This window comes from Notolabrus celidotus, chromosome 6, assembly GCF_009762535.1.
Source record: "Notolabrus celidotus isolate fNotCel1 chromosome 6, fNotCel1.pri, whole genome shotgun sequence".
NCBI classification, from domain to species: domain Eukaryota; kingdom Metazoa; phylum Chordata; class Actinopteri; order Labriformes; family Labridae; genus Notolabrus; species Notolabrus celidotus.
In genome coordinates this window covers 5,398,719-5,422,408 of record NC_048277.1, presented here as the reverse complement: position 1 = coordinate 5,422,408, position 23,690 = coordinate 5,398,719, and the positions used below count along the sequence as shown (strand labels likewise).

The window sequence follows — 23,690 nt, the reverse complement described above, 5'->3', positions numbered from 1 at the left end:
TAATATAAAAGGTATCATGATAGCAGGAAGGGATGTTTCCTTGAGTCAGCTGGCTGATGATACCACTTCTTACAGGATAGATCTCAAGTTGATGTTGCAGTTAAACTTTTAGACACATTTTCAGCAGCCTGTGGTTTAAAACATATCCTCTTGAAATGTGAATTGTGCACAGTATATATTATCTCCAGAATGACTGTATAATCCTTAATTTTGACTTTATAATCACAATCTTGTCTTTATCCAATTTTTACTTTCATTTTGGCCAAATATCCAAAAATTACTTAACTGTATAATTTACCAAATTCATTTATTACTAATTTTAAAACTTTGTTACCTTTTCGTAAAATATAATTATATTTCCTTCAATAAGTTTGTTACTCTCTGAAGTATTAAAGGAAAAAAATATGAAGTGGTCTTTGGAAACAATCCCTCAGACATTTTTCAAATTGTTTTTAGGAGTTTCCTTTTTCTTTGACCCCATACAGGATCTCATGCACATCCACTTCAACCTAGAAAAGATGGGTGAACCCAATATGAAGTTTACAGATTAAAAGCTTAGCTTAAATTTAATTTTGTTGAATTCCAAGAGGAACTATTTTGTTGTATTTACCAAATCTCAACAAATGTTCTCCTCAGACTCTTTCCAAACAGAGCAGGTCTAGACCGTACTCTATGTTCTATTATTAACAAAGACCCAACATCAAGACAGGATAAGATCCAGTCCCATCTTACAGACAGGACTCAGTCTGATCTCATCTTAATCCACCATGAGCAGAGCACTTTGCAGCATTTAGCAAGTTACAGTGGCAAGGACAAACTTCCTTTAACAGGCAGAAACCTCCAGCAGGACCAGACTTTGTGACATCTTTGTAAGATCATATCTGAAGAGGAATAAAACCAGATTTAAGCATATTTAAAAGTTTTATTAAAGCTGCTTTCAGTAGCAGTACTACGGTGTGTTCTCCTCTTTGTGTGAGAGCCTCCTGTTGCCTGCTTTCGCCACAGTGATGAGGACGATGAGGAAGAAGCCCACGGCCCACACACCTACTACGGGCAGCACCACCGTCATCAGCGCACCTGAAACAAAGTCAGATTATTGCTGTTTGTAGAAATGTGCATCGAACAGGGTGAAAGGGTTTAACCTCTTTAAAAAAACAAACAGTAATGATGGCCACACTAACACTTATACAGCTTGTGGGCTTTTTGGAAGGTTTGAACAGACAATAATTCAATCACTAAAAGAGCCAGATCTGAAATAAACACAGAGATACTATGTGCAACGTTTTCTGTCTGATAAAAACATGAATGTATTAATTTGTGTGCATTCTGTGGGCTTCTGTTTCTGAAGTCATGTGATAGTTTACAGTCACAGGAAACTATTTAATGACTCTTATTACATGATTTTTGAAGTGTTCATGACTCTGTAAGGTGCTGTAGGAGGCTATCTTTCTGAAACATCTCTCGCCTCCTGCTAATGCGTCAGTAGCTGTAGTGTTGAAACTCAATGAAGGGCTTTCTGAAGGATCAGTGTAGTTCAGGCTCTGCATGTCGTCAGTCATATGTCACACCTCCTAGGATACAAGCACTGACAATGATTCAATATATTCACAGGAAGGAAAGCAGCTCTGGAGTTAAAAACCAAGACAACCGGGAGTGTGAGACCGCAATGACTGCAGGAGAAGAGGGCAGCAGCAGTGATTAAAAAACAGGAGCTCACTGGATGGAGGTCTGTCTGGTACTTCGACTCTGATGGGTCCGTAGGACAGAAGACTCTGGGCAGGTCCTGCTCTCACAGCTTCTCTCTTACTGATGGAATTACAGCTCTGTGAAAACAGCAAAAACATCCTCACTGTACACTACATCTCAACGTTCACAAACTTCTACCAGTGTTCTTCCTCATTATGTTTACGTCTCCCTCTACAGATATAGACATATTCTAAATCAGTAACTGCTGTTCCTTATCTTTAATTACTGCTGGTTTCATTTTAAGAGTAGGCTTCAAACTTTACTTTTTGATGAAGCTTATAGTTAGAGCTGGATCAGGCTTGGACCATCTCTTAGTTATGCTGCTATAGGCTTAGACTGCTGGGAGAACTGACACACTGGGATCCTGTCTTTCCCTCTCTCTCCTCTCTCTGCCTGTCTCTTACTTTAACTCTTCCTGTTCCATTAAAGTTACTAACCATAGACCTTTCTGGAGTCCCTGAGCTCCCTTGTCTCATAGGTTCCTCTGGATCTCTGCTGCTGCAGTGGACGTTGCTGCTACAACTACTACTATCCGTCTCACCACTATCATCTCTCTCTCTCTCTCTTCATCTCCTTCTATCCCTCTCTCCAACCCGGTCTCAGCAGATGTGTGTCTAACATGAGTCTGGTCCTGCTGGAGGTTTCTGCCTGTTAAAGGAAGTTTGTCCTTGCCACTGTAACTTGCTAAATGCTGCAAAGTGCTCTGCTCATGGTGGATTAAGATGAGATCAGACTGAGTCCTGTCTGTAAGATGGGACTGGATCTTATCCTGTCTTGATGTTGGTAATAATAGAGCAGAGTACGGTCTAGACCTGCTCTGTTTGGAAAGAGCCTGAGGAGAACATTTGTTGTGATTTGGTGCTTTTAAATAAAGATTGATTGCTAGGTAATATTGCCATTTGGGAATATTATCTAGTGAACCTTTGAAGTCTGATCAATGGATGGATGGATGGATAGATAGATCTATACTGTCCTTAACAAGTAGATGTGCATCCACAGTTTGTGCAATAAGAGAGGATGGTTGTTTTTTTTAAACCTACTATACTAGCAGTACGTCCTGATTTGATCTAAAGTGGTCAATCAGTTATATAAATATTTTCTGGTTTTGTTTTTCTTGACTTTCTTCAGTCACTTCTTTCCTTTTTGGTTTACTCATCATACTTTTTAAATTGTCTTCACTTTAACTTTCTAAAAATTATCTTAACCTAATACTGGTTTAGTTCTATTGTATTAGAGTCTAATAAACCGACCCACATTCCTAGTTATTGTATTAAAATCAAACAGATTGCATGAGCTCACAGGCGTGCAGGACTTGTAGTCGACGGGCTCACACAGCTGAACAGTGCAGTGCAGGTAGAGTTCATGAGGTTCTGTTGTGAAGCGAAACATGTCAAAGCTGTAATGGATGGTTGAACTTCCTCCGTTATGTCCTGACTGTCCCTCCGTCGTGTTAAGAAAGGACACGGTCCGATCTTTCACACACCTGGGTGAAAAGATGGAGGTGAAGAGAAAGAGTGGAGGTTATACAGAGCACCCTGGGGTCCTCAAAGTGTCATTTAAGAACTTTTAAAACCTTTTTTATTTTTCATAAGGAAGTTTGAAGACAATTTTACAGCTTTACCAGGAAAAGTGAGACATTCGACGAAAATTCCTTTTGGATTCAAGCTTTAGAAAAACCTGGATCAACTTATATTGAATGTTAAAATAAATATCTGACGGGTACAACCTACAGGTGATGAGTTCAAGTACTGACCACTTATGTACAAGGTAAAGAGCTTGAGCTTTATCCAGCTCTACCAGCTGTGATTATACAGTTATCATAGCCTGACCCTGCAGGTGATCCCTGCTATCTAATAAATCCATAGCAGCCCACTCTGATTATTTAACCACAGCTTAAAAGGTAAACCTGCTTTTAATCACACCTGCACTGATCTACTGTTCTGAAGCAACAAGCTATCCCCCCTCCCTGCACCCTGCTTCTCATTGAGCAAATATCTCTTTAAGGGAGGAGCTGTGACATCTTAGCCTGCTACTGATAGTAAACTGGGATACATTTAGGATTGGTGGAAAGTAAAGCCAAAAGGAAGACGAAACAAAGGCCACGTTTGTTTACCGTGTCTGTGAACCATCAATATTAGCTGTTTATTATTAGCCAAGCTGGCGTCTTTTGTAAGTTTAAACCTTGTTGGATGACAGGCTGTGCAGATGAAATGTTGCATTTCTAAACGCTCACCGCGTGTTCTGATAATGTTTAATCTTTTTATTTAACTGTTAACAGACACAAAGAGAAAGTGTTTACAGAGAGTGAAGGAGCGCTTTGACCCTGAAATGGTTTCATGCAGACGTGACATCACCGCTTGGCAAACATTGATTTGATTCTTGAAATTAAATTTGGACTGTTTTCTTGAAAAATCAACTTCATTAAAAACGTTTTGACTTTATTCTCAACATTTCAACTTTGTTCTCCAAGTGCATTATAAAAAAAAATATCTTCCTCCTCCAAGTAATTTGATCTCATCCCTGACTAACGCCTAACTTACACAGGGAGCGTCTGAGCTGCATTCAGTCAGTGCCGTGAGTTTAACACAGCTCAGAGCAGCCAGGATCAGCAGAGAGAGAACAACATACAAACAGGTGACAGAGCCTTTCTGTGGATCAATCATTTGATAGTATTCTGTTACTTTTGTGCTTCTATCATCACTGAGTATGCTGTGTAACTATAAAGTTTAGTTTTTGCAGGTTTAGATGAGTTAGTAATAACTGTGCTCTACTTTGTTGTCCTGTTACCTTCTGACACAGTTATCTTCTTAAAGTCCTGTTGTGGTCAACATGGATCAAGTACATGTGACCGTGTGTAGCTGTTAACATTTACGTCCATAATCGATGAGTATTTCTGATTTATACGATCTGATGAAGTCTGGAGTCCCTACATGGTGTTTTATTTAGAAACTGAGCAGATGTTACATGCCATCCCTGTGCCCGACTTCCTGTCCAGGTCAATACTCTCTGTTCAGCTCGGTACACTCCAGAGACGGAGCTGAACAAACTCTTCTGTAGTGTCAGTGGTCAGGGATACTTTTTACTCTTTATGATGCCATCTTGATATCATCACTGTTTAAAATACTTGTCTGTTTCGTTTATTGAGAAAACAAACTATTAGTCATAAAAATATGATTTCAATACGTCTATGACCCCCAGAGTTCCCCTGCCAAAGAACAAAAGACTAAACTGAGATGAATAGTGAGAGGTGCTCTGACCCGTTCTGCAGCAGGGAGTGAGCTGATCCCTCAGTGGTGTTCGGCTGGGGAAACTGTGTGGCCCAACACTCATCCACCAGCAGCAGGAAGAAATCTGCAGGCTCCGTCACCGTAACCTCAACATACACCTGGAGACAAGGTGTTTAAAAGCTTCACTGACATGACAAACGGAGAAGTGACTGATGTTTGTTTCAAATGGTTGATAGATGGTGATCTACCTTGTCTCTGAGTTCGATGGTGGGGGCACTGCTGTAGGCCTTGGTGTAGGAGCGGTCTGTGTACAACATCAACTGCACTGTGGCGTCTAGATCATCCACACGCATCACTGTCTCACTTTCAGAAGAACAAAAGTATCAACAACTGGAGAGGATAAAACAAAGGGCTTTACTGTTATCAATCTTCCATACGTGGAAAAGGGGACGACTGGGAAAGGCAGGCTCACTGTCCTGGAGTACGTATAGACACACGTGTAGTCCATCTTAATGACAGGATCTCTGATGATGTTTCCAGTAACCTGAGGCTCTGACAGGAGACTCAGAGAGTACAAGATGTGAGTGAAGTTTTTCTGTAAGAATAGAAAAAATAAAGAGATTGAGACAGACAAATGTTTGAATGTATCTAACTGTGGCAGGTTTATGATCAGTGGTACCTCTAAAGGCCTGCCTCCACACGCTAAATACTGGTCTCTGGATATCCTGGACATGTAGTAGGTTGCACCATCGATCACCTCCCTCTGAGCACGGCACGATTTGTTGGGCAGGTGAAGAGACTGCAGCGGCACGTTGTGATACTTGAAGAAATCCTCCAGAGCTCTGATTGTTATGTAGTCTTTACCACAAATCACTTTGACGTCTGCATCTGTAAAATGAAAAACACTAAGGTCAGTACATTTAAGTTGTAGAATAATGCTTCAGATTCTGTAGAAGGCCCTAAATACTGGTACATAAACAATGGCACTCAAAGCACCATGAAGATGTTGGTAAGTTAAAGTAGGACTTACAGCTTATGTAACAGAGTTAATGATTCCACTTAACATCACTCATTACCTTTTTCTTATATTCTGTCACTATTTGCTGCTAATTTCATTTCATTTTCTGTTGATATAGTGTGAAAACTATTAGTAATGCAGTCTTGTTAGGGACAGATATTTTGTGTGTAATGAGAGCGCCCTCTGCTGGGACCCCTGCAGACTTGTGCATCATTGCCAGTGTGCTATATCCTGTCCCTGTGTATTTGCTGGAGCTTATAACCACAGAAGTGCTTGTTAGAGACCTTACATCATTCTGTTTCTATCAGAATAAACGGCGTGCTGGTGCCAATAGTGAATGTTTATGCTTGATCTGTCACACAACGCAAGAAAGGGACACACAAGCTACACCTAGATAACGTTTTTATTATATTAGTTTAATGAATGCATCTTTTACAGTGGTGGACAAAGTGCATGTCTTCATTACTTAAGTCAAAGTATAGATCCTCCTGGTCAAACATTACTCCAGTACAAGTGAAAGTTGTTCAGTCAGATTATGACTTGAGTTAAAGTCCTGGAGTACTTGATTTTAAAAATACTGAAGTATTCAAAGTACTTTCTAAAATATCTCTAAACGTATTTTCACAAAGCATGAGTACAGTCAAGAATGCATGGGTGAACATTCTGCTCCGTTCTGTTTGTCTAGAAAACATGATTTCATATCTAAAAAGTCTACCATGAAATATAAACTAAGTTACTACAAGCACAGACAAGTTTACAATGTTCCTCTGGAATCAAAGCAGTGTGTTAGCTCCAGACCTCCACATGCTTTCTCAGGTTAGATGCTGATGTTTTGGAGGCTGTGATGAAGTTTGTGTGGTAAACAGATCAGAGATTTACAACCATACAAACGATCATTCTTTATTTCAAAACCTCAAACGTGGGTTTAAAATATGGCCGTGGTGCTCAGGTAGAGAATCATCATCCTTCTCAGTCATAGCCATCATCACCACGACTAAATGAACGCACTGATCTGAAGAACGTTTGATCTACGCTCAACCTTTTGAACATTTGATTAGGGCCAAGTAAGACGATTTTCTTTTAAACAACAGAAATAAATTTGAGGTAGAATAAAATGCTTTCCATGCTGCCTGCTTGTAACCTAGCCAAAGGTGTAACATCTAGCAAGATCCCTCTAGTCCTTGAACATATTTGTGATTGATTAGGAAAACATAAAGACAACGCATTTCTAAAAATAAAAACATAAAACTGCCTCTTGTTTTTTACTGATTTTGTTGCTTTACATTCAAGTTTCCATAAAGTGTTTCTGAGAGGTTTTAGCTTTGACAATTGTTGACTGTATGAATAAAAACTAGTTAAAGTGACATTTTTCCTTACATCATGAACCCCACCCAGTTATATGACGTCACCCTAATGCGGGCATTTAAAAGCCTGTTGATAATGTGGTAATTTCGAATCATCAAGCCAAAAAGTAACCCTGTGTTGTTATTCTGCCCCATCTAACCACATGTCCCAGTCAGCTTGAACTCACCCTCTGTGAATAAATAACAATTTTTCCTAACTTCAGTCCGCCATGTTTGATGTTTCTGTCTAATACAGTGGTGGACAAACTTTTTTCAAAGAGGGCCACATTTGATGTTGTCAGAATACCTCAGGGCCAGTGGCTCCTACAGAGACTTAGAGATCATAAAAATTACATATGAAATATCTATTTTTAATAACAATTACTTTAATTTTTTTCTGTATAAAACAGTAACTAGGTAGTCCTCAGTTCTCCACAAGCCACGTTAACATTAGCAAACTTTATCTTCTTTTGGAGGAAAATGGTTTTCATTAGGGTCGGGCAATGTGAGAAATATTGTCTCATTATTTTCCTATGGCAGGATCACAACACTTCTTTTTCATGTTGTTTTTACGACTTTTCTGACCAGCAGACAACTTTTATAACAAAATAATTATTTTCCTGCGTTCTGAACATTTTTTAGGCATCAAATGTTACTTTTTCTGTAAGAATTCATAATTTTGAACTTGTCTTGTGTCCTCTTTTGAGTCTTCTGATTTTTTTGTGTGCATCAAGAACATTGTCACATCATTATTGCCATCTTGCAGAATTCCCAGTGCTTTGGTTTTATACAAGTAGTCCATGTGAAGCTTTTTGAAATGTTTCTGGACTGACTTTAGTTTTTTTTGTGCGCTTGAAATAAACTGCAAATGAACAGATGATTCAGAAGGTGATCAATTTCTTTGCTATAAATAACACAATTTAAGATGGAAGCTTGGGGCCATAAATAAATGGACCTTGGGCCGCGATTGGCCCCCGGGCCGTACTTTGGACATGCCTGGTCTAATATGACGTCAACTCTCTGTGGATACGTCACTCAAGTTTTCTAACTGGACTGTTTCTTTTTATTTAATTATCCAGACACGTGAATGCAACATCAGTGACATAACGCAAAGGCATCTTCACGACAAATGAAGAATTAAAGAGACAGAGAGAATAACAATGACAGAAGAAGCACTTACTGTGGTCACACTTGTCAGCGTAGTATCCGTGGGCACACTTGCAGCTCCTCTGGTCTTTGGACAGAACACATCTGGTGCTGTTTGAGCAGTGCTCCACACTGCACGCACCTGTACAGCAGAGATACACGGATTCACTCCATCAGGTTTAAGAAAAGCACTTTAAATCTTCAGAGGAGGAAGGTTTACCATCAACGCCACGGTGCGCCAGTCCAAGGAGAAGCACGAGGACCACGCTCAGCTGCTTTCAAGGAAAAACATGCCTACTTCAACTTTATACAATTTTAAATGACACCTTTTTAACCAGCAGCTTCCTACCCCTGAAACTGCACAATTACTTCCCTTAACTTCTTTTCTGAAGGATATTATTTAGTAAAGGAATAAACCCACCTTCACACCGAACATGGTCGCTTCTGTGCTGGTTGCTTTTCTATAATAAATCTATAAATGTCTTTGCTTTAACGCGATATTTTCAGTCAAACGGGATGTTCTCCTCCACTGTGGTCGATTTCAACACCTGCTGCTCTCCAATCAAGAACACCTGTCAGCTCTCACCTGGGCGCGTGCTCTGCTCGTGCGCAATGCAGACAGTCGTTAGGTTTTATCGGTGTAGTTCAGGGTGAGGGTTAATGTAGAGGGTTCGAGTGGTGGATCTGAGGGCTGCACAGAGCTTAAACATTTTTAAAAGACAACTCAAGATCTACCTTTTTAGTCTCGCTTTTAACTGAGTTTTATTCATTCTTATAAAAGTTTTATTTATTTATTTATTTATTTATTTATTTATTACATAGTTCAAATTTTAGTCACTTGTATTCTATTTTATTTATTTATGTACTTATTTTATTTTTTAAGTATAGCAACTTATTTTCTTTTAATGGTTTAATATTTTAGTGTTTTATTATCTTAGAAATGTATTTTATTTTGGTGAGTTTAATTTATTGTGTTGGATTTTAACATCTCATGTTTCCTCCAGTGTTTCCTCATTAAGATATCATAAGAGCATTCCTACAGTTGTTCAGCAACTTTTTTTCTATTTTTTATTTTATTTATTTATCTTATTTTATTGTTATTATTATCATTATTGTTGCATATATTGTTTTCTTAACCTCAGGATTGTGGGTGGGTTTGGGGCTGAGGTTGGGGTTGGGATAAGGATGGGGGGGTCTTTTTATTACTTTCTTAAAATTCATTCTATTTTAAGTTGTTTTAATGTACAGCACTTTGTGTTACAATGTCATTGTATGAAAAGCGCTTTATAAATAAAGTCAGGTTGATTGATTGATTGATTGATTGATTGATTGATTGATTGATTGATTGATTGATTGAGTGAGTGAGTGACTGATTACAGCTGCTTTCTGAGGTATAGCTCTAACAAAAACAAAAATAATTTTTTTTTTCTATTTTTATTTCATCGTCAAAATAAAAGAAAAAGGGGGGAAAAAGACACAATAATAATAATAATAATAATAATAATAATAATAATAATAATAATAATAATAATAACAATAATGACGAATATTATCCTCACCATAGTCTCCATATTTCATTTTTTATTTATTTGATCTTTTCTGATATTTCTCTGATTTCATTTTATTGATTTGATGGAAGTATTTTACACCCCTTTCCTTTCCACTGTTAAATATTTCTATTGTTATCTGTCTCTGTTCTTCTTTGAATCACTTTGGGCTGCATCCTTGGATGTATGAAAGGTGCTATACAAACAAAAATGAGTTGGGTTGAGTTGAGGTAAAAAAATAAACATTTCTAAAAAATTTAAAATAAATTCAAAACAATAATATAAATAATAATAGTAAATGAGTATTTTAACTAGGCCCACACTATGATGAGTTTTGAGCAGTCCTTGTCAGTCTCAGATGCACAAGTACAAATGAAGATATTAAAAATGCAGAAAGAAATCTTACTTATTGCACCTTACAAAACAATTATTCACCAATAATCTGAGTGAATGTGACGTCATCTGAACTAAAAAGATAAGTTAAAGTTGTTCCACCAGATGTCACTATAGTACACAGTTTGGCTTTGTGCTTATTATAATTGACCCTATCACCTGAGGAACTATGTGAAAGCACTCAATGAACTGCCTGGAATTATTGATCCATTTCAGATCAGACTGTAAATCAATAATCAGCCGATGTAGGAAATTAAAGCAGAGCGAGAAATTAATTAAAGAGGGAACGTTTTTTTCTTGACAGCAGGTCAAAGCAGAGGGGGGTCTCAGCCATGGAGGGTCCATGGTAGGACACCACAGGGTCTTCAGGGAGAGCATTAAGTGGGTCACTGTAGTTCCTTTAGCGCCAACTCGTCACACCCAGAGGCCAGACTCCATTTTCTCAGACGTTTGGGTGCAGACCATCTGTTTCTGATGGGACAGATCACAGCCAGAACGCGCTGTTGATAAGTGAGGCACCATGATGGATGAGGTGGTTTGCAGCAGATCAGATGGCCTGAGATAAAAAAGTGTGGTATCCATTATATTCCTACTTTAGAAGTCCAAACTTTCAAGTGTGCACCCTCCCGCTCTGACAGACCCTTCAGGTGAAAAATGACTGGACAATTTGTTTCTGCCTCCTTTTAAAAAGCGTCTCTGTGTTACAGTCTGTTAAAAATCAAAGACAACTTGAGGGAACTGAAGTCAGGAGGCTTTGTTTTCCTACAAGCAATAAAAAACACATTAAAAATACGGTTCTAAGGGCACAGTGTGCAGAAATGAGGATATCTAGCTTACGGTGGCTGGGAAGTGCAATGCAAATTTACAAATAATGAAACACTTTTACAAAGTTGGAGACAAATCTACATTTTGGAATTTTTTTTTTACATCTTATTAAACAAAATTACATTAGAAACACTTTTAACAAGGCCAACACAAATTTACATGATCAGAAACACTATTTTTTCAGATTTCAAATGGCTGATTTTTTAATTGACATCAGATCAAGCTGTGATTGGCTGGATTACATTATGAGGTTGTCCACTATTAGTCCGAACTATAATGAGTTGGTGGAATTTGAAATTTGTTCAGAATCTCAGATTGAAAATATCCAGAATTATTGCTATTTCTTTTTTTTTTTAAGTTATATTTCGGGACTTTTTCGCCGTTATTGACAAGACAGCTGAAGAGAGACAGGAAATGTGGGGAGTAGAGAGCGGGGGAAGACTGGCAGCAAATGGTCGACCGGCCAGGACTCGAACCGATGAACTCTGCAACGAGGACTATAGCCTCGATACGTGGGGCACTTAGACCGCTAGGCCATAGGTGCCCCGAATTATCGCTATTTTCCTAATTTTGTTTGGCTTTTATTTTGAAAGGACATATCAGAATGACCTGTGATTGGCAGGATAGTCCGTTCCTCTCTGCCAAAACAAACTGCTCACTCGATCACTTCCGGATCACTTTGTGTATTTGGTAAATTCCTTTTCCGTCAGAATCTGCAGTTTGTAAATTTGTTTTGTTCTTGGTAAAAGTGTTTCTAATGTAATTTAGTTTTATAAATGTAAAAGAGTTTTCCAAAATGTAAATTTTGTAAAACTGTTTAATCCTTTGTAAATTTGCATTGCACTTCCCAGCCACCGTACTAGCTGAATCTAAACTGATTCTGGATTGAAAAGCTCCCTTGTTCATCTCTTCTTTTGATAAAGGTACGGTGGGGTTCAAGGACAAGAAACTTCTGAGATGCATGATAATATGTAGCATTGTTACCATCATAAACGTTTATCAGTACAAATGATTTTGTGCACAACAACAACCACTCTCTTCTGCTTCTTCATCCTCCAATTGGTACTTTTCATGGTGTCACTCAGTAAACACAAAAAACAAGAACCATGAGGCAGAAACACATCGGTAAGATGGCAGCCTTTGTGGAAGAGGACCTGCTGCTATATAGATATAAAAGACTCATTTTCAGTCAACAAATCAAAATGATGTTTGTGTTCAGGTGATTATACACTACTTATGAATATTGTATTCCGTTCCCACAGAGTCTGTTCTGCTAAATGCAGCTAAATGCTACACACTGCACCTTTAAAACTTTGTGTTTGCCGCCACTTAGCTCCCGAAGTCTGCAGCTTCTACAAAGCAGGTCTTGCACTGATTCAGATTCATTTTCAGATGAGTGACTTATCTCTGGGTCTTTTAAATGTATGTTCCTGAATATTGAGAGTCAAAGAGTCTTTTCTGTTCATGCACCTCTAAAGTCTCCTATAACAGCAAAACCCTCCTTCCCCTTTGAACCACATTCATACTCATCAAAAAGTTTATATCTGCATTTTCTCCTTGACATTTTAATAAGCTGTTAATTAATATTTCAATGTGCTGCCACAACCTCAAGATTATTTAGGACCCGAACAGCCGCAGAGCAAACATAAAGAAGGAGTGGAGCATTTAAGCTCTGAGGTCTTCTTCTCCTCTGTACCTCAGGAACATTTCCTGAAGGCCTCAGTAAACGTGACTCAACCACATGAAGGTTTTCACGGCTGCAGGTACAAAAACACAAAGACAAGATGCTCGCTGGAGAGGAAGCCTGACACCATTACAAACATCATTAACTCTTCACAGTGTGGACAAAATGACTTTACTCTTCAGCTTCAGATGGAGGAGGAGGAGGAGGAGGAGGAGGAAATATGGGAGAACAATGGGATACTACGACAAAGACTGTTTCTGTCTGTCTGAACGCCTCAGTGTGCACTGTGCCTATTTGAACTATTTTATTTCACTGGTTATAAGTAGGGTTGCAAAGGGTTGGAAAAATTCCTGTACATTTCTGGAAAGTATCCAGTAAATTTCCATGGGAAGTTAAGCTGAGGAATTTTGGAAATATTCCAAATTGGAGAATTTCCATGGGAATTATGGGAATTGAAGGTAATTTAATGGAAAGGTATCATATCCAAGCATAAATATTTGTGTTGTTATAAGCAGACACCCATCCAAAATAATACAATTAAAACAGATTTATTTGTAAGTAGAACTTTATCAAGTGTTAAATATTTGATTGAACAATCAATCCTTTCATTGAAGAACAAAAATATGAATGTTGAGTTAAATATTACTCACCCCCCCGACCCAACCCATTCAAAAATGCAATCCCAACAAAGTCCCATTCAAAATGTTAAATGAAAAGAGATGCTCTCCCTCCAAAAAGTCCCATTCAACATGCAAATCAAAAAGCATCTTCCCTCAAGCTTCTCAAGCCTCTGCAGGATTCTAGAGATCATGTGTGCTTCATGTGATGGAGGAAGGCACAGTGCATGTAGGGTGCGTGGTCTCAATAGCCCTGCAGTAAGCAGTGTGCTATGTGCATGTGATTGAGGAATAGCATAGATATTCAACTGTACTTGAAACCTGGTTGTTTTAGTCAAGATTATGCTAAAATATATTTTTCCCAACTATATTTAAGTTCCCTATTAAGAGCCAACCTTCAATTTAGTAAATTCCTGGTTTATTCCCATAAATTCCCGTTAAATCCCATTGAAGGTTCCAACTTTGAAAATTCACGGAATTTTGCAACCCTAGTTATAAGTAATGTCCTCGTCTTTATTTGTTCTTTGTTAATTAGAAACATCAATACAAATGAAAGGACAAATGTAAAGAGAAAAACTGGGTCAATCATTTATTCAAACACCAAAAAATGTGACTGTTTATAAAATGCTTGTTGATGTGAGTGTTTGTGTCAACAGGATGGATTTGTCTTTGCATGATTACTTTCAGTGTAAATATGTGGATCTGATATCCGAGGAAATATAAATGAATGAGTCCAAAGTTTTAACAGATGTTATGAATGAGTGAAAAAGCAAAGAGGCTGTCGGTCAGCTCACCTAGAAAAACATTAAAGAACCAAATCTCACTTTCTGTCTCGATCGATTCATGCAAATACAGAACACGTTAAAGCTCTTGCATCTTCTTCATCACCAGTGAGTCTTGACAGTTTGTCTCGTCGTCAGTGGTGCGGTGCCACCCTGGTGTTGTGAAATAGCCGGCTTATAGGAGGTGTCTGTCATCGGCCTGATTCACAACACCAGCTGCAGCACACACACCTGAGAGAGGGGCAGCGCTTCTGTTGCTGCTGGACGCATGAAAACACACAGGATGCACAAACACACACAAAAAAAACCAACCCTCCTACACATTCCCCATCTGACTCCACATTTCAGTTCATTATTGAGTCCCTGCCTCAGCACTGTGAGGAGTAAAGCAGTATGGACCTCATCGGACTTGGCTCGGCTCTGTCTGTGTCCGCATGTGAACTCAACGTCTCTGAGCAGAAATGTGGAGCAGCCAAGACAGAATGAGCCTCCATCTGTGTTCTCTCAGGCCAGACTGAAGGACAGAGAGAGTGGGCCACAAATCTAACAGCGAGGAGGATGGCTGATTGTTTCCCAAAATCTGCATGTGCTCAAGGCTGGTACTACATACAGCACTTTGTGTCCCCTCGAAGGGGCTTCTACAATGCTGTAAATGGTTGCAAGCACATACCCAGCAATATAAGCGAAAGCATTTGAAGGTCATGTTTGGATAAAATCCCATTTCAGGCTGAAACAATTCAAGTGTAGCAGCTCGTTCAGAGTTAAAATGAGATTTAAATACCAAGTGGTCAGATTGGTGCCTCCAAAAGAAGCTGTTGTTGGAAACTACATGGAGCCCAAACTGTGTGACCACCCGGTGCTGAATGCACAAAAACAGACTGCACATTTAATGGATCAGAAAGAATCTGTTTCCATGTGTGTAAGAACTTGTCTGCTTCCTTTGTTGAATAGAAATCCCCCTCTGATACAACATTAGACAGAAATATCCCTCCAGTCTTACAGTGAAGCCCAAGCCAACAAACCATCTGCCGTGGACACAGAAACTGATCTACAGCCTGTGGACAAAACATGGCTGCTTTCTGCAACCCTCAGGATCAGGAGCTGTAGATGTGACCTGCTCATGTTAAACCATGGTGGAGGATGAATATCTGAAACTGACAGTCTACAGTGGACTCCTCTCTGTGGTTAGGGGTGCTCAAGCTGTCTTAAACGAAAGGCAGGACTGAGCTCTGCTCATCACATCGACCCTGATGCTCCTGGAGACGTTTGGCAGGGACTAGACGCATGTTTCCTCTGCGAGCGTTTGTTCATTCCTCTATCATTTATTCAGCTCAGTTAATCTCAGAACAGCTGAACTCTATGTCTAATAATGAAGATGAATTAAATAAAGCATCATATCTGAGTGTTATTTGATGATTTCTTGTAGATCCAGAGGCCATGAAGGCACACTCAAAGGTAAAAACTAAACGCCTCCTTCTAAGATGTGAAGTACAAGAAGCTCATTCTCAGGGTGGTTGATTTTTTTTACTGCAGGAGCGATAAAACCAGCTTCAAGAGTTCCTGAGATCAAACGGGGATTCAAAGCATCACAGCAAGAACCTGGACAGAGAAAACAAACCTGCACGTTGGTAAGAAAATAAAATGATAACCGTCCAAATCAAAAGGTTCTTCAGCTATACATTTAAAAGTAGGTTAATGATGCTTCTTAGAAAATGTCCCTTAATTAATGATCACCCTCTATATGCAAAAATGAGCCCGCTGTGATGACTAGAAGTAAGGTTTGTGTAACTCTGCTCACAAACAGGACCTCTAAATATGTCCTGTTAGGTTAAGTAGCCTTTTTTCTGAACAGAAAAATCTCCCCTGCTTCTCTGAACAGTCAAATATATCACAAAGAGAATATCTGCTGTGAAAAATGTCCCAAAAAGTCTGTTTCAGTACCGTGCATGTCTGTCACCTTCTCTGTGAGAGCTTCTAAAGGCACTAAAATGACTACATGGGAACACTTATTTACTTTCACAGCTTATAAATAGTTTTTTTTACATCAAATACAGTCACAAACTCCCCACTGGAGCTTTCATGGAAATAAAACCGCAAAAGGTGGAGTGATAACGCCTGAACATCTGTGAGAATTATTTAAATTAAAAGGTCATTGCGGGGTTCATTTACAAGTCTTAGGCTGTTTTCGAAACAGCCTGCCACATACTACCTACTAATGTAGTAGGCAGTAGGTACTGCTGACTACATACTGTTTGAATTTAGTCTGTAGTATGACTGTTCTGTTCGATCTGTTCTGCAGGATGCTGGGCCAGATGTCACTGGATTTCTGCTTTCGGAAAGCGGAAGTACACAACGACCCAGCTGATAGAGAAACTGCTTCTTTAGCATCACTTATGATTTAAAACGTTAAGAAGTGGTTTATATGGAATTTCATCATTTTCACAGCACCTAAAATCTGAGTGCCCCCCGTCAATAAAGAAGAAAAAAGAAAAAGGATTGCTGTGCATTGTGGGAAACAGTACGTGAGAGAGACTGGTGCATACTGTGAAATGTTCTTGAATCAGTACGACATCCGTGTAGTTTTGGCATACTGCAGATTTTGCTCTTGTTCACATACTACATACTGAATTTTGGTCAAATCAGTACGTACTGCTAGTATAGTAGGTGGTTTGAAAACAGTCTTAGAATGAAGCTTCATGGACTTTCTATGAAAACACCAAACGTTAGGCTCTCCACTTTCAACCATTACTGTGAGAAATGCAATAAATCAATCACTTCTTCAACAGATCTTCAGGAAACAAGCCTGAACACCGGACAGAAAAAGTCAAACTAAAATGATAAGTGCTCAGATTGAATGTCTTTGATCTTCATAATCAATAGTGTTAGAGATAGTGATCACAGAACTGCTCTCCACATGCAGCTTCTTCATGTGAAACAAGGGGTTGAACAATAAATCATGAAAAAGAAAGAGTAAACGTGTGATGGACGTTTAATGAATCAAAATAAAAAGACAACTGAAATGTAAACTTCTTTTTTTATTCCAAATTAATAAAGATACAAATATGAAACATCAAAATCAAAAAATGATACAACGAAACAAACTGATAACCAATGGGAACTAAAGGAGGGGACGTGAGGATGGTTCTGTCAACACAACGACGGATGGAGTTCTCTATACAAAAAAAAAAAGTGTGTTTGAACGTATGTGTGTGTGTGTGTGTGTGTGTGTGTGTGTGTGTGTGTGGTGTCTCAGTTCATCAGTAATTCCATCTGCACCAGTCTTGCGTTTGTGTCTCCGGCCATGTTGTAAGGGATCATACCGGCGAAGGTGATGAGTGCTCTGGCCTGACTGCGGAGTTGCTGTTCATAGAAGAAGAAAGCACGCAGAAATTTAAAACACTTGATTAAAAATAATAAATCAGGAGGTGATGAAATGAAAATGATTTGTCAGATTTCTTTCCAAACATTCGAAATAAATGACGACATTATTTGAATTTGACATCCTCACCATGTCTCTCTCCTCGATGGTTCTCTGTGGTCGTCCTGGCGTCCCGGCTGGCGTCCCCTTCAGCCGTTTGTGCTGAGTGAACAGGATGTTCATGGTGGCCAGGAGAACCTCAGACAGGTTGTGGCGTACCTGTGCAAACAGACAACGTTTATAGAACTGACAGTCAAAGAGAAGAGAAAGAATCCCTCAGCTGTCACATTTAGTTCTCACCTCATCACTGAAGTTCCTAAAAGCAGCCACTCGCTCCTCCACACTGTCCTGACTGAGAGGCAGAAGCTTCAAGCGCTCCATCACCTGAGAGAAAAACACATCAAACCATCACTCCAAGTCACTCTGAGATCCTGTTACACATCACTCCTCCTCCCGTGTTATCAGAGTTTCACTCACGTCATAGGCCCGGTCTACGTGACCCCCGTGGTACTCATCAAAGAACGTCATGAGGTCTAACAGCAGGTAGAAAGTGCTGTCCACTGACTTCTCTCCAGCTATACTCTGAGATCGATATCTGCAGAGGAGAGAGAATCAGTTTTAGAAGTCACGTGCTTCCTTTCATTCAGCACACAGAGAAATACACACTGCATATCAAACCACAACAACACAGCCAAAACCAAAATGGAAAGCTTTTACCAGAAAATGAGACAAGAACTGTGATAGACATTTACAAAAGAACATACAAATAAGTAGAGCAGTAACTACACCAGTGTTCATTATGGCAGCTATTTTAGATTTAGTCTAAGTTTTTAGAGGAAAATGCCTGTTATAGTTTTAGTCACATTTTAGTCTTTTCAGCACTTTATAGTTTTAGTCGACAGAAAATCAAAACTTTTGTGTTTAGTTTTAGTCACATTTTAGTCTTTGATTTTTAACAAAACATTTTCTCTCTTTAAAATAATTCATGTAGTTGATCAGATATCAGTATCAGGGCTACCAAGTGTTCAAATAGTCAATCATTTACTCTTAACACTTTTGTGTAATATCTTAAGTTTAATAATTCAGCCTGTCCCTGCTAAACAGAAAAAAGAAAACATTCTTGATGTGACCGCTATGAAGATATTTTGATTCTCTTGATTCAAATAAAAATGCCATGGACACAATATAAGGGCTGTATTGCACTATTACGACGGTCCCTGAATGTACCTGCAGTGACAGGCGCACTTGACAGACAGTTCACGGCACTCTGAAATGCATCTGCATCTTTGATGACGAGGAGTTGATCAAACTTACTAAATGTGTCTGATGTTTCACCAAACTTGAACAAATCAAGCTCTACACAAGGAGCTTTTTACGGTGATAGCAGCAATCAAGGCAAGGGTTAAATATTAAACAGACGTCCCCTGGTTGTGTCTTTGTCACTAATGAACACCAGGGGTAAAAATCCTCAATGAAGAAGAGACAGATGCATGGAGGTGAGGAGAGCTGGTTCATAAAGCACACCTGCTGCAGGTAGAGACCAAGCTAACACTGAGCCCCTCAGATAATAACTCAGCCTGTCACAGGAATGCATCTCTTCTATCTTTAAAGACGCACAGCGAGGGAAAACATGGATTCTTAATGTCCGACGGTCCTCCACTAAAGTTTTCGTCTTATCAACAAAAACTAAACATACGTTCATCAGAGATTTTATTATCAGTGATGCAGTTTACCTCGTCATAGTCTTGTTTTCCTCATGAAAAAATGAGTCATTGACGAACAAAATTTTCGTTAACGAAATGAACACTGCTACATGAACAGAAACTAAAACATGAACCGTCTAATTACTGCAGGTCAACTGATTTAGACGTGCAAGAGTCACATCACAAGACGTGTGATGTTAGTCACATGACCTGAAGCACGTCACGCTATCACCACGTATTTGTTTCCCATCATGAGTTTTCAATAAACATCTATCAGATATCTCTTTAACGCAGCCCCTCACTCCACCGCACAGAGAACAAATTAATCTGTGCTTCAGGGATTCCCTGACAAACGCTCGATCAAGAGAGGCAGATTTTAAGACGGTGTCTTCCTGCTCGTCACGGTGCTCTGTCATGTGGACTGCTAACGGAGCAACAGAGTTATTATTTACTTATTAAACTTTTATTTAACCAGGAAGTCCCTTTGAGATAAAACATCTTTTCAAGAGAGTCCTAGCCAAGATAGAAGACACAGAATCACAGCTGTATGAAAATATATACCTCACATGCCTCACTGTGATGTTCATGATACTCTTAAATTTGTTATGTGATATTAATGTGTCCAGTTCTTTTGGAAGATTATTACATGTTCATAGTGTGTTTTATCTGATCTGTCTAAACTCTGTGGAGCGTTGTAACTCGTATCTCGTGGAGCTGCAAAGGGACCAGAGGTAAGACAGAAGTTTTCCCAGTATCACTCTGGATACTGGTCCTACCACTGCCATCACATGTACGGTAGGAATTAAAAAATTGTAATGCTGGTTGAATAGAAAACAGTACAGCAGTATAAGCTCAGGAGCAACATCAGAGAGTGTGTGTGTGTGTGTGCGTGTGTGTGTACCTCTCAGCGATGGCCACTGCAGTGTTCTTCAGTCTCTCCTTGTTGGACTGAGGAGCGCTGACCTGAGCGATGACCGGGCTCAGCAGCCTGTTCATCAGCTCCAGAACCTTATCTGGGTTCTACACTCAGAGTAAAGACACAGAGACAGTGAGAGGACTCAGAGGACAGTGATTATGCAGAAGTACAGTGCAGCAGGATGCAGAGATTGCAGAGGACAATATGCTCACCTTTGCCAACTCGTACAGTTTGACCGCCTCCTCAAACAAGCCCTTGTTCTCTGCCTCCAAAGCCACTTTACTGATGATGGCTCTGGTGTCCCCAGCAAACTTATCTATGACTCCAGGCTGGAGGAGGAAGAGGAGGAAGAGGAGGAGATGAGAGTGAGACACTGCAGTTCAGATGGTAGAGTTAGTGCAGCATTGTTAGGACCCAGACTATCATGATTTGACCTCAGATATTATTAGCATGACGTCCTCTCACTGCCTCTCCCTTTCCACGTTTATCCCCGTTTATCTCTCTGCTGAAGTCCATCATCCTAAATCCAGGTGTTAGATCTACTCACATTTATGGTTTTGCATATACCTGAAAGATTGAAACATTAGAACTAACATGAGTTGCTCTTTATACGAGGTTTGTGACATGTCCCTGGGAGGACAGATTTGCAGCAGTAGTGCACACCTCACTGATGACAGGCTGACTTCCGTTACAGCCGCACCCTGGCGCTTCTTACAACCAACAACAGCCAGTTCACCTCGGTATTATTTTACATTTCAGAGAATAATAACATTTTCAGTCATGTGTGGCCAAAAAAATGCTCATATTCGATTCAACACACAGCAGCTGAACCATGATCTCTTAGTTTCATTTTACAACATTAAAGAAGGACAGCCTAAGGGCTGGGTGAGTTGCTCTCTTTGGTTGTATATTTTTAACTATCACTCTTATTAGGTGATTATAAAAATGTTGTATGATTTGCTTTGTTGAAGTCTTCGTTTCTATAACAAATAAAAAAACAAAACGTGTCTAAAAAATTAATTATTGAAAAATCTTTAGAGACTAGTATTCTTTTACGTTACATATATTTCTAATCATATATTTATTAAAGTTTTTGTTGTATATTTTAAAACTATATATTTCTAAAGATAACTGTTCTAAGTTATATATATTTTTAAGTTATATTTATGTGTTGAAGTTTTATATATGTATTTAAAGTCATTTTTTAAGTTGTTTTTTACGCTATATATTTTTTGAAGTAATATCTGTTCTAAGTTGTATATTTTTTAAGCTATATTTAGTTTTTGAAGTTATATATGTATTTCAATGTTCCAATTTGTTTAAGTAAAACATTTTTTTTACGTTATATATATTTTTAAGTTATTTTGATATATATATGTTTTCAAGCTTTATTTTTTTAAGTTATAATTTCTTTTTATGTTATATACTTTTTTGTGCTTTATATATTTTTAAAGTTATAATTGTTCTAAGTTATATATTTTTTAAGATATATTTTTTGTTGAAGTTATATATATATCTTAAGTTACACATTTTTAAGTTATTTTTTGTTATATATTTTTTTTAAGTTTAAATTTTTTTATATGCAATATATTCTTGTTATAAATTATTTGAAGTTATATATATATATTGGGAGTAGGACATGTGGGAAAGGGGCTACAGGCTAGAATCGAGCCCAGGCTGCCCGTGATTTTAGCATTTTTAAAATCGAATTCTTCCTTTGACAACTTCAAGACGATGTTGTCTGAGACAACAATCAGAGAATTAATCATCAATCTTCTTCTTTTTACAAATAATGAATCTGATGTTTTCCTGGATCATTTTCCTGGATCTATTAAACTAAAAGACAGATGAGAACTGTGGTGTGGATTTCATAGTCGTAAAAATAGCTGATTGGTCTTAGACTGAAGCATAAGGAAAGTAATCATGTAAAGTTTATTCTGTGTATGAGAGGCGCTAAATAAAAGAAGTTGGCTGAGGGGAGACTCATAAAACACCATCTGTAGAGTCTCAGGCTGCGTTCACACTGCAGGAAAAAGTGAACGAGTTTTCCTGCTCAGATGTGACTCAGATTATTTTATGACAGTGTACACAACACGAGTCGAGAAGAATCCGATTTTCGCCACTTTAAAATGTGTCTCTTATCAGATACAGCCTTGAATTAAATCCATACACTCACATGTGCAGCACTGTAAACCAATACTTTAATCTAACATGCCATCAGCAGAGAAGTGTCCCCTCAGAACATTAAGGTAGCAGACAAGACTCTGACAACACAGTTAGCACATCATGTCTCTGGTGTGGGTGGCATCAGATCTACAGCTACATCAGTTTAAGGGGAATAAAAGACTCAAACGTCTCGAGCAGAAGCTACAATGAAGCATCAGAAAGAGCTTTTTGATGACTTGACAGAGGGAGAGAGCATCAAAACATGGAGGAGACATGTCCAAGGAAGGGAATATTTCTGTCCTCGTCTGGCTGACAGAAACCCCCGCACACGGAAAATATGATGAGCGAGAGATAAGAGAGAAGCTGAGAGGCAACAGGAACACAATGAGCACAGAGGAGGTAAAGAGATCAAAGGAGAAATCTTCTTACCTTCCTGCTGCCGTCTTTCTCTAATCGCCCCAACAGCATGTCGAACTGCAACAAAGACAAAACACTAAATCACAAACATGCACAGTACGCACCACAGAGAAGACAAGTACAGTATTTTCAAAGAATTAGAATTTTCTGGCAATTACTTGATGGTTCAGGCTTTACAGGGTTAAGTTTCATTTTAGATTTCTAAAATGTAGGAATATATCTTAACATTTTGTCCACAGGGGGAACCAAAATCCATAGAAAGTTCCTCACAGGAGCTTTAAATACTTGACTCTGATTGGTCAAACCCTCTGAACTGTGTTGCACATATTTAAGAGGGTCCGTGAGTAACGTGTGTCACTCACCTCTCGACTCTCAATGACCAGTTCACTGACACAGCGCATGAACATGTTCTCTCCCTGGCTGTCTTTCTCGTTGCTGCAGAACGACACAAAGAAGGAATCACAAACATGACTCGACACAAGCGGCGATGCAATCTATGGCGCCTCTCCTTCTCTCTTTGTGTGAAAGCTTACCGTAAGAAGTAAAAGTACTGCAGAGCCTCTCGTGGATCAGTGGACTCAAACTTGCGAGTGTACAGCATGAGCAGGCGGATGAAGTTGAGGCGGCGCACCATGAGAGGGTCGCCGTGCTCCTGACTCACTGCAGAGACAAAGTTAAACACGTTTCTTTCTCCTGAATCTCAATCGGCTGCAGCATCGTGAAAATAAAGGTGGTTAAACTC

At 39.0% G+C, this 23,690-nt stretch overlaps 2 protein-coding genes across 4 annotated transcripts in view; both read right to left on the bottom strand.

Annotated features, from left to right (window-relative positions):
• The window catches only part of nup93 (nucleoporin 93), a 70,782-nt gene that overhangs the window by 2,162 nt on the left and 44,930 nt on the right, over positions 1-23,690 (bottom strand). Inside the window, exons 14-22 of one of the 2 annotated variants that reach the window (XM_034685000.1) lie at positions 23,482-23,608; positions 23,311-23,383; positions 22,961-23,005; positions 20,578-20,694; positions 20,351-20,469; positions 18,224-18,341; positions 18,047-18,130; positions 17,837-17,965; positions 17,534-17,688 (exon numbers count right to left, since the gene is read on the bottom strand). In XM_034685000.1, coding sequence (XP_034540891.1) covers positions 17,578-17,688; positions 17,837-17,965; positions 18,047-18,130; positions 18,224-18,341; positions 20,351-20,469; positions 20,578-20,694; positions 22,961-23,005; positions 23,311-23,383; positions 23,482-23,608 — 923 coding nt within the window. In that variant the 3' untranslated portion in view covers positions 17,534-17,577. Of the gene's footprint in view, positions 1-17,343; positions 17,689-17,836; positions 17,966-18,046; positions 18,131-18,223; positions 18,342-20,350; positions 20,470-20,577; positions 20,695-22,960; positions 23,006-23,310; positions 23,384-23,481; positions 23,609-23,690 lie in introns of those variants that run through there. The other variant, XM_034684998.1, reaches the window with a different exon arrangement.
• Positions 903-9,109, bottom strand: zpd (zona pellucida glycoprotein d). Of its 2 annotated transcripts, none has more exons than XM_034685002.1 (10): positions 8,902-9,109; positions 8,701-8,752; positions 8,515-8,622; positions 5,653-5,861; positions 5,411-5,568; positions 5,222-5,336; positions 5,004-5,131; positions 3,046-3,229; positions 1,718-1,823; positions 903-1,077 (listed from the first exon to the last, which is right to left on the bottom strand). In XM_034685002.1, the coding sequence occupies exons 1-10, from the start codon at positions 8,914-8,916 to the stop codon at positions 950-952; spliced, it is 1,203 nt and encodes a 400-aa protein (XP_034540893.1). In that variant the 5' UTR covers positions 8,917-9,109; the 3' UTR covers positions 903-949. The 2 variants fall into 2 exon arrangements, with proteins under 2 accessions (XP_034540893.1, XP_034540892.1); XM_034685001.1 differs by having other exon boundaries at positions 8,701-8,755; positions 8,902-9,092.